Below are 11,822 nucleotides of genomic sequence, written 5' to 3'. Positions count from 1 at the left end.
AAGATAATATAGTAGTTGGGGATCAGGATGAGTATAATATATTTCTTTCATACCTGGCCAGTATGAGAGCAAATGTATCATACCGCTATGAAGCCTCAATAATTATATTGTGTTGGAAACAACAAAGAGTAAGTGGGGGTAACGTAAATATGCATATAATGATGTGTTTGTTTGTATTTATTGCATCATATGTGCATATAGGGTGCTTTATGGCCTTAGATAAATTGTTATAATTAACAATAGATAAGGAGTAGAAAGACCTTAGATAAGTACCTTAGAAAGGATAAGTTTATGGAATAAAAAAAATATAATAAATAAATTATTCGTCACAGTAAACAGACATGGCGGAATAAAATATTATACACGGTGATGGAAGCGGTAATGTAGAAACGCATGTAGATAATGCTTCAGAAAAATCCGCGTCTTCACCTCGTCAAGACGATACTGCAAATTTTGTCCCCAACGAAATTCACAAGCAGATAGCAATTGAGTTGGGGAAGGCGTTCGAAGCCAATATTCCATATCTTCTTGCTGAAATGCAAAATTCTATAGGAATTATGCTGGAAGAAAATTTGAAAAAGAATGAAACGAATGTGGAAAAGCCTTTCGAGAACGTGGGGGCGGCACCACGAGTGGAGGTAGAAACGCATCGATGTGCGTATAGGAATTTCATGGCTTGTAAACCATTACAATTTAAGGGAGAAATAGATCCCTTGGTCAGCCAAAGGTGGATTACAGCCATGGAGACTATTTTTGATACGTGCCACTGCAACACGACTGATGAAGTGATGTTCGCAACAAACCAGCTTTCTAAAAGAGCTAAAGACTAGTGGGATATGGTCAAAAAGGTAGAGAAACGATAAGAAATATGTCTTGGGAAGAATTCAAACCAATCTTCCTAAAACATTTCAGTCCCCGTGTTGCAATTGATCGTATCACTGAGGAACTCCTTCATATGCATCAAGGCAATGAAACGGTGGACGGAATATTTGGAATTTTCTATGATAAAGCAAAGTTTTGCCCTTCTCCCTTCACTAGTGAAGATGCGTGGATGACTCGTTTCCACCTAATACTTAAAACAGAAATCAGAGAATTCATTTCTCCATCAAAGTGTGGAAGTCTCGAGGAACTTCTTAATTGGGCTCGTGAACGAGAGGTGGAGCTAAAAGGACAACTTGAAAGAGATGGGAAACGGAAGCTAGATGTTGTAATACCTGCAGCACCTACAAAGAAAGCGAAAAATTTTAAGCCTGCTAAAATACCTAGCTTTAAGAAGGAGTTTAGTAATTGTCAGTTTTGCGGAAAGAGACATTTAAGAGAATGCCGTTATAAGAACCCTACGTGTTATAAGTGTGGAAGACTCGGGCATACGGCACCAGAGTGTACTAGTCCCGTGAACTTATGTTATAATTGCTATAAACCGAGTCACATGAAAAATGATTGCCCAGAGTTGAGGGCAAGGAATGGCAAGGTGGCAAAAGGATTGAGAAGTGTAGAGAACGTAAAGAAGTTAGAAGCTCCAAAACCCCAAGGCAGGGCTTTTCAAATCACCGCGGAAGAAGCGAAGGCTATACCTGATGTCGTAACAGGTACCTTTCTCGTAAATTCACTCTCTGCCTACGTTTTATTTGATTCCGGAGCTAGTAGATCCTTCGTATCCAAAACTTTTGCTTGCCATAATTCCTTTAGTAGAAGTAAATTAGTAAATTCCTTAGAAGTTGAAATCGTTAGTGATAAAATCTTTGTCATCTCCGAAGTGTGTCGAAATTGTAAAATAAATATTCAAGGAGAAGAATATTCTATCAACTTAATTCCCATTAATCTAAGGGAATTTGATATCATTATTGGGATGGACTGGTTATCCCAACATCATGCGTCGATAGTTTGCAATCAAAAGATCGTCCAATTTCTGTCACTGGCTGGAAAACAAGTTTGTGTTTGTGGAGAAAGGAAGAATGATATCATAATATGCTCGATGGCGAAGGCGAGGAATTATTTGAAGCATGGTCATCAAGCGTTTCTCGCCTACGTGTTAGATACAAAAGAAAATGGAAAGGAATTTGATCAAGTCACTGTTGTTAATGAATTCCCTGACGTTTTTCCTGACGAGCTACCGGGAGTTCCACATGAAAGGGAAGTCGAGTTTAAACTTGATCTAGTTCCAGGAGCTAAACCAGTGGCTAAATTGCCATATAGGCTAGCACCAAACGAGATGAAGGAATTGATGTCTTAACTCCAAGATCTTTTGGATAAAGGTTTTATCCGCCCAAGTGTTTCACCTTGGGGTGCACCTATTTTGTTCATTAAAAAGAAAGATGGTAGTATGCGGATGTGCATTGATCACCGTGAATTGAATAAATTAACCATCAAGAATAGGTATCCTTTACCAATAATTGATGATTTTTTTGATCAATTACAAGGTGCTAGTTGGTTCTTAAAGATCGATATAAGGTCGGGATATCATCAAGTAAAGGTACGAGAAGAAGATGTACCTAAGACGGCTTTTCGTACTCGTTACGGGCATTATGAATTCGTCGTGATGCCATTTGGCTTAACGAATGCCTCAGCTGTCTTTATGGATCTTATGAATCGAATATGTAAGTCTATTCTTGATCGTTCCGTCATCGTATTCATCGATGATATTCTCATCTATTCACGAACTGAGAAAGAGCATGCTCAACATCTTCGCAAAGTTCTTGAAATCTTAAGAAAAGAGAAACTATACGCAAAATTTTCTAAATGCGCATTCTGGCTTCGTGAAGTTCAATTCTTGGGTCACGTAGTGAACGAGGAGGGTATCTTAGAGGATCCCGCTAAAATAGAATCTATTATGCAATGGTCTCCTCCAAAGACCCCAACTGAAGTCAGAAGTTTCCTGGGTTTAGCCGGTTATTATCGACGTTTCATTCAGGATTTTTCGAAAATAGCCTCCCCGTTAACTAAGCTGACTCGAAAGAATTCCAAGTTCGAATGTAACCCGGAACACGAAAAGGCATTTCAAGTCTTGAAAGAAAAGCTAACTAGAGCTCCGGTACTGGCTTTACCAGAAGGAACAGAAGACTTTGTAGTTTATTCTGACGCCTCAAGTAATGGGTTGGGCTGTGTCCTTATGCAAAGGGGAAACGTGATAGCATATGCCTCGCGGCAATTGAAATCACATGAAGCAAACTACCCCACCCATGATCTAGAATTAGCGGCAGTAGTATTTGCGCTAAAGATCTGGAGGCATTATTTATATGGAACAAGATGCACTATCTATACTGATCATAAAATTCTGAAATATTTTTTTGATCAGAAAGAATTAAAAATGAGACAACGGTGGTGGTTGGAATTAGTCAAAGATTATGACTTTGAAATACTCTATCACCCGGGTAAAGCCAACGTTGTCGCTGATGCCTTAAGCCGAAAGGAGAATTATTCCCCAATTAAGGTACAATCATATAAACTGATTGTAAATTTGGACTTATTTGATCAAGTTAAAAATGCGCAAAAAGAGGCGATAAAAGAAGAAAATTTAAAGCGCGAAAGAATTTTCAGTCAAGTCCGATATTTGGAAGAAAATGTCAAAGGAATTAAGGTTCGATTTGGACGAATTTAGATTCCTAAGTCTTGTTCAATTAAAACGATCATTCTTGATGAGGCCCATAAATCAAAGTACTCAATTCATCCAGGTGCAACCAAAATGTACAATGATTTGAAGAAAAATTATTGGTGGCCTGGTATGAAAAGAGATATTGTTAAATATGTGCAAAGGTGTTTGACTTGTTTACAAGTTAAGGCTGAACACCATAAGCCATATGGGAAGATGCAACCACTAGAGATTCCATTATGGAAATGGGAAAACATTACGATGGACCTAATAACAAAACTTCCAAAAACAGCCAAAGGACATGACACGATATGGGTGGTTGTCGACCGTTTGAAAAAAAGTGCACACTTTATACCTATCCATGAAAAATATTCTTTGGAACGAATGGCGGAAGTATATATTAATGAGGTGGTGTCAAGACATGGAGTGCCAGTATCTATCGTATCCGAAAGAGACACCCGCTTTACCTCAAGATTTTGGAGAAAATTTCAGGAGGAAATGGGAACCAAATTATTGATCAGTACAGCATATCATCCTCAAACCGACAGACAAAGGGAAAGAACAATTCAAACTCTCGAGGATATGCTTCGTGCTTATATTATTGATTTTGGTGGCAGTTGGGACAAGTATTTGCCCCTAGCAGGTTTCTCTTATAATAATAGTTACCATTCAAGCATAAGGATGCCCCCATTTGAAATGCTATATGGTAGGAAATGTTGCACTCCAGTGTGTTGGGGAGAAGTCGGCCAAAGAGAACTTGCAAAAAAAGAAGTCGTAAATGCAACGAATGAAAAGATTGATCAAATTTGAGCCCATTTAAAAGCGCCCCAGGATCGACAAAAGTCGTATGCTGATAAACGGAGACGCCCAATCGAATTTCAAGTAGGCGACTATGTTATGTTAAAAGTCTCTCCATGGAAAGGAGTGATTCGTTTTCGTAAACGTGGCAAGCTAAGCCCACAATTTATTGGTCCGTTTAAGATAATTGCTCGTGTGGGGCAAGTGGCCTATCGGCTTGATTTACCCGAAGAATTAAACGACATCCATAACACATTTCATGTGTCATATTTACGAAAATGTTTGGCTGATGAAACGGCATGTGTACCGTTAAATGACATTGAGGTGGATGATAAGCTTAACTATATAGAAAATCCAGTTGCAATTCTTGATCGTAAAGTTAAGCAACTTAGAAATAAAGATATAAGTCAAGTAAAAGTACAGATACCACGTGGGAAGCCGAAGATGAAATAAGAAAACACTACCCTGAGTTATTTGAGGTATGAACAGGTTTCGGGGACGAAACCTAATTAAGAGGGGGAGATTTGTAACATCCCTTTTTGTGGATAAAAATAAAATATTTGATTTAGTATATTCAAATATAATTAAACAAGTAAGTAACGAGTAAGACAACTCATTGAGATATGAGGTGTTTAAACGAGTTTTCGGTATCACATAGTATCATATAAAACAAAAATTAGTTGATAAGAATTATTATTACATTATAGAGTGTGTTCAAAATTAAGTGGTGGTGACATTATGCAATGTCACGTTACAAAATCCCACACATAATTAATATGTTGAATGGCTTGCCATTAGATCAATTTACAGCGATAAAAACTGAAAAATTGTAAATTCCCTAGACTAAGAAATCGTACATGGCAACAGATATTCCTTATCTGTTTTATTTTATATTACTATCTTTGTGAGGAAGTTTTCTTACTATATAAGAATTCTTAATAGGTAAGGAAGATCTTGTATGCATATATATATATATATATATATATATATATATATATATATATATATATATATATATATATATATATATACTCGTTCTTTGTATAAAGTTGAAAAACCAAAACAAAATAATCAAGTGAATAGCATATGGTTAAAATAATAAGTAAATAGTTCTAGTATATATATTTTGGAGAAGAAAGCAAAACGTATCATCTACACTCAAGTTACTAACATCAAAAGTTTTGATTAAGTACACGGAACCATAATCATGTTATTTTATAGCGTTCTATACGTGCTTATTTAGTACTCAAATATATGATTATTTGGAAATGATTTATGAGATTATGGTTCAAAGTATATGAATTGGTGGCTTAAAAAGGGGCTATAGTTTGGAAATAAATATGGTGGTAAGCCCTTAATAAAAATATATGGGTTACGAGTCCCGAGATTTTTAGTAATTAAAACTCCAAAATTTTGATATTATATATAAAAAGATTTCGGAAGTTGAATTCTCAAGGAGTTCGGGTGTTGAACTCCAAATAAAAGGGGGATTTAATAACCCTTATGGGTTAAAAATGAGCTCATAAGGAGTTCGGGTGTTGAATTCCCAAAGAATAATGAGGAATAAATATAAGGATTTCGGGTGTTGAAATCCCAAGGAATTTGGGTGTTAAATTCCAAATAAGAATAGTATATTTTTGAAATAAAAAGGTGTACCTACTTAGCGAAAGCTAACAAAAATATATTTTAAAATGTTTTCAGTAAAAGCACCCCTAGATGGTTGAAGCTTCATGGACGTGACTGGACTGACAAGAGAACCACACTCTCGTGTTTAATAATTTGCATAATAAAGTTCGTTGTTAAACATATATGTTTTCTTGTATAATATATATTTTCATAAAATAATACGTCACCATGGATGACATATTTTGGATGTAATCTGGGACCTACTCTGATAAGTATTTTGTAAAAGTATAAAAAAAAAACTTAGAGTGTTTCATTTGTCAAGCTCGATGACTAACTGATTTTCTCGTACTACCATGCCACGTGTCAAGGCTAAGCCCATCATGTGCCGCAAGCCATTTAGTTTTTCTGAGTTCACCAACACGTCGCGTGACATAAAGGATTTGGGTTAATCCCCTCATATGTCGCCGCCCAATTATGAAATCAGACATTAAGAATTAGGTCAAAGTTGTCACGTGCTGCGAGGGTTAAAAAAGTAGCATGTCGCACGTCGCGACCCAACTGAACTCTTAGAAAGTTTAGGACTCGACATATTTAGTCCATGGACTTAATTAACTAAGATTTAATGATGATTTAATGAATATAACTTGTATGAATCTTGTATAAAGCATATGTTAGACTTTGAATTGACATGACTAACATAAATATGAAATAACATAGATAATAACATAAAATTTCAAACACTTTATTGATTGAATATAATCGGGTTGCATCGAATAACAAAACGAATCAGTTTTCAAATATGGATATTTGACGGATGCTACAAATTGCTTATTTGCTTTTTGAAAAACTATAAGCCATTTAAAAAAGCGTAATTTTGAAGCTTTTGAAAATTGCTTATTTGTTTTTAGAAAAACAAATAAGCAAATAAACAATTTTCAAAATTCAGCCAAATACCAACTAAGTCACATGGATGTAGTTTTGTGCTTTGGACCGTTTGTTTTAATAATTTACAGTTAAAAAAAAGTAAATCACAGATAAATGTTAATAAGCTTTAGCTCAACTAACATTGAAGGAGAAGTGAAGATTTGCGTTGAAGGTCACAAGGTCTCAATTTCAAATTCGATCTCAACTGGGTTTTATCATAGTGCGTTTTTGGGCGATAAGTTTTCTCCATAACAAGAGCTGGTGTGGGCTTTGACTATCCAACACTAGCTGGTGTGGGCTTTGACTATCCAACACTGGTTGCGATTACTGTCGTATGAGGTCACGTTTTACCATCGTTATAGTTAAAAAAAAGGAGCACTGGGTTTATATAATCCAAACTATGGCTGATTGGTAAATATAAATCCCACCAATGGCAATGGAAAAAAATAATCCCAAGTACGCATATGAATGAAAAGTGAACGGAAACTTGACCATCCATTTGTTTTGAGTGACGTGGCCGCTAAGTTGTGTCATTAAATAGAATTCGTTGACTTTGACCAGCTTAGGGGGACTATGACAGAGAAGTTGACGGAGGGAATATAAATGATCGATCTTTTAAGCCCTAAAACCTAAATTGAGCTCGTGCAAGAACCCTAGAAACACCAAATCGATGGAATTGAACTCGTCCTCTACTTTGTCATCTTGTGAGAAGAAAAACCCTAAAAGGTTTAAGGTTGATTTCTATGGGAACGTGCATTGAAATCATGATTTGCTTGCGATAAGTACTCCCTTCTAGTGTACCAATTTGCTTCTCAGTTAGTCGATTAAATGTTTGTTTTTGTGTGTAGAATGAAGACCGCAAATTCTTCATGTGAAAAACAAGAGATTGATGAGTTTTTTAAGGAACATGGTCAATGCAAATGCAAAACCAGAAAAGAAGAAGAATTTGAAGATCTAAAGATGGAAAACTTGAAGTTGCTAACATGCTTTTGCAAGAAGAGAACCATAAACAATTTGTCTGTGACAAAAAAGAACAATTGGAAGATTCAAAGTGCGCTAGGTTTAATAGTTGTGATGATAGCAATATGTTGGATATTTTAGGTTTAATATGCTTGTTTCATATATTTAATGTATGTGTTGACTGCAATGTATGTTGACTACAACGTTTTGACTTAATGCATGTTTCTTGTTAATGGTTTAATGTGTGTGTTGAATTGTTAATGAGATCAGTTTGTTATTGGACTGTAAGTATTTTGGACTTCACATAATCTGACATAACCATATGCCTAAGAAATTTTGACTTCAACCTGACCATATGACTATAAGTTCATACAAAAAAATATGACATATGACCATAAAATTTGACATGATTGCTCTGCAATATCCCCAAATAATCTACACAAACATGACCATAAAATACGACTTCTGTAGTATGACCACATTATGATGACTTCTGCAATATGACCATTATACCCTTACACATTTAAACAAAATTTGAACATAAAGTGACCATATTTTCCGACAAGGTTGGTCCGGCATGCTCTACACTCACATGCTGACTTCCCAAAAAAGTCAACATGTGACTGCTTATTTGAAATAATCAATGACTAGCATACCCTTATACAAAAAGTCAACCTGTGATTGTATCTTAACAACAGTCAAATGGCCATTATACCCTTATAAAAAACAACTATTTTGACCTTAATTTAAGCATTACATTCATCCAAAATAAAATTACCACCTGTTCATCCAAAATAACCATACATAACATGTTACTTGTTCACATCCAAACATAATTAAACCTACTTGTCTTAAAACATATTGCATTCATCCAAAATAAAAAGGGTACTTGTCTTAAAACACATTACAACCAAATTGAACATTCTTCCAATTACTCGTTTCCCTTAGTATTACTCGTTGTTGCAATAGCTAACTATGTTGGTTGACTTGGCTGGGTTAGCTGAGTTGACTGGGTTGCTTGAGTTGGGTGGTTGACTAGATTGGTTGACTTAGCCTTGGTGAATCTACCCTTTGGTAGTCTGTCCCATCCCCTTAGCCTCTTAGAACATGACAAACATAGCATGATTAAATTACCACCAAAACATATTACTACATCAAAACATGAAAGTTACCTGAAACAACAGGTTGACTTAACTAGGTTGGAACACCCTCAGTTGATGTTAGTGTTGGTGTGGGTGGTGTTCTTGACCTTCCCTTTGGGTTTTTCACAGATGTAACCTTTTTACCCTTGTAGACTTTCAATAACTACATTTTATGAGAATTCCATGCTTAGTCAACTTTCCTAGCTTCTTGGGATCTTTATGTGGGTCTCTCTTCCTGTTTTCTTTAGCCTTCCAGGCATTTGCTTCAATGGAGGTGGGTCAAGAGGTAAATCTATAGATGGTCGATTATTTACTATCACATCACATTTGGTATTAGTTTCAAGAAACCACATTGAGAAACATTTAGGGTTCTGTTTTGTGAATGCTTCCACCTCATCAAGTGATATGTCAAACATCTCTTTCATAGCAGCATTGAAATCAAATTCAGTATATGCCTTGTAGTCTTTATGCCAGTTGGCATAAATATGTCTTCACAGTTTTTGTGTTCAACATTCTTCCACACCACATGAACAACATTGACCAATCCCTATCACATCGAACCAAAAATTAGTATATGTATGTAAATTGACACATGATTAAGTCAGAAATACCTTTTGTTGGTCTGATACCAGTGTCCAACCTTTCCCACCATTAGTCACATCTAAATACTTACTTAACTCATCCATAAAACCACTCCCAATTGTCATTGTTTTCACCCTCAACCACTATGGGATACATTTGGTTTTTTGGATTCCTACCAACAAAAACCAATAAGATACCACCCGAAAAGGTTTTAAGGAAGCAACCATCTAGGCATAAAAACTTCTAGCAACCTGTTAGAAATCACCTTTTCAAACCATCAAAATACACAAACAACTTGAAAAAAATACAATTATATGTTAAAGCTTCTATATATGAACAAAAAAACAAATAATGTGTAAACATGAAGATGCACATAAAAAAAATACTCTATTGGGAATGCTTCTAAATGTTGAAGTTGGGCTTGCTTTCCTTAATGCTGCTATATATGAACCAAGTTTGTTGTAATGATCCGTCATTGACCCATGCAGCATCTTATAAGCACAACTCTTGGCTTTATAAGCCATCCACTTCCACCCACTTGCTTATGATCACATGAAACTTTTCTCTAACAATGTCTTGAATTTCTTTAGCAGGCCAGCTTGGTTTTGCTTTAAACATTGGTAAAAAACTCAGTAGTAATGTATGAATTAGTCAATTGCCTATTCTTTCTCATGTTTCGTTGGAAATTGTGTTCATTTATAACTGATTTAATCACGTAGCTTTTTTTTCCATTATCATATGAACAAAAAAACTTGAATGCATACCCTTTTACACACTTAATACTTATTTTGCCACCTCTGTTTTTGTTACTAGAAACAATGCTCAAATTCCTACCATTTGCCACAATATACTTCTTCACAACTGATCTAAAAGACTCCCTACTTACTGTAACATTCGTTAATTTTCAAACTCAAAAACCCGACCTATTTTAAATTTTTGATTATATATATATATATATATATATATAGTTAATGACCATTTTCGTCCATGAGGTTTGCTACTTTCGCCACTTCAGTCCAAAGTTTGAAATTTTGTCAATTTAGTCCTTATAGTTTTAAACATTAGCCAATTACGTTCACTTGTCTAATGGCATCCAACTATGCCGTTAGTTTAAGGGGTATTTTTGTCTTTCTTCTATTTATTTTTAGTTAATGATCATTTTCATCCATGTGGTTTAATACTTTTGCTACTTCAATCCAAAGTTTGAAATTTTGTCAATTTAATGTTTAATTCAATTTTTTTTTGGTGTCTATAACCCCTAAGAGCATAATTCAAGCCCAAAACCATCAAGCATTGACCAAAACAGGTTGACATTTACTCTGTCGACAACAATAATCATACCCCCCCTCGTATTTAGTTTCTAGGCATTTCCTAAACTCTCTCCCATGGTGGAATTCATTGGTAAAATGGTCAGGGTAATTCCCTAAAACGGCACTATACCGAAAAAACTAAAATCGTTTCTTATAGTTAGGGTTTAGAGATTTACATATCGTAGTAAACATTTGGGTCGAAATCAACATCAGGAGGTCGAATATCCCGCATTTCCATGTTTCCTCAAGACATCGATACACTTAATTACATGTGTGTTATTCAAATCGTGGTGTTATTCTTGAATTCGTCGAATTCAACCCTAGAGTTGTTATCGAATTGAATAATTCAAGAACAACACCACGATTTGAAGAACACACATGCGATTTAGTGTATCGATTTCTTGAGCAAACATGGAAATGCGAGATATTCGACCTCCTAATGTTGATTTCGACCAAGATGTTTGCTACGATATGTTAATCTTTAAACCCTAACTATTTATGCATTAATCAAAGAAACGATTTTAGTTTTAACGGTACAGTACGGTTTCAGAGAATTACATTGACCACTTTACCAATGAATTCTACCATGGGGGAGAGTTTAGGAAATGTCTAGAAACTAAATACGAGTGGGAGGGTATGATTATTAATGTCGACAGAGTAAATGTAAACCTATTTTGGTCGATGCACAATGGTTTTGGGCTTGAATTATGCTCTTAGGGGTTATAGAACCCCCCCCCCCTAAAAAAACTGAATTAAATTAAACATTAAATTGATAAAATTTCAAACTTTGGACTAAAGTAGCAAAGTATCAAACCACAGGGATTAAAATGACCATTAACTAAAAATAAACAGGAGAAAGACAAAAATACCCCTTAAACTAACGGCATAGTT

The 11,822-nt window shown here is 35.4% G+C and overlaps 1 protein-coding gene across 1 annotated transcript; it reads left to right on the top strand.

Moving 5' to 3' along the window:
* The first annotated feature begins 868 nt into the window (after window positions 1-868).
* LOC143534547 (uncharacterized) lies at window positions 869-2,233 on the top strand. Its single transcript, XM_077029012.1, has one exon. The coding sequence runs from the start codon at window positions 869-871 to the stop codon at window positions 2,231-2,233; it is 1,365 nt and encodes a 454-aa protein (XP_076885127.1).
* The last annotated feature ends 9,589 nt before the right edge of the window (window positions 2,234-11,822 follow it).

The sequence above is a fragment of the Bidens hawaiensis genome, unplaced genomic scaffold (genome assembly GCF_021521415.1).
Source record: "Bidens hawaiensis isolate Kalapana, Puna unplaced genomic scaffold, B.hawaiensis_p1.1 tig00000760_1, whole genome shotgun sequence".
Taxonomy (NCBI): domain Eukaryota; kingdom Viridiplantae; phylum Streptophyta; class Magnoliopsida; order Asterales; family Asteraceae; genus Bidens; species Bidens hawaiensis.
The sequence above is the reverse complement of the archived record's forward strand: the minus strand, read 5'-3'. Positions and strand labels throughout refer to the sequence as shown.

Excerpts from the sequence above, each read along its gene's own strand:
- LOC143534547 (XM_077029012.1), top strand. The coding sequence starts at position 869 with ATGTCTTGGGAAGAATTCAAACCAATCTTCCTAAAACATTTCAGTCCC.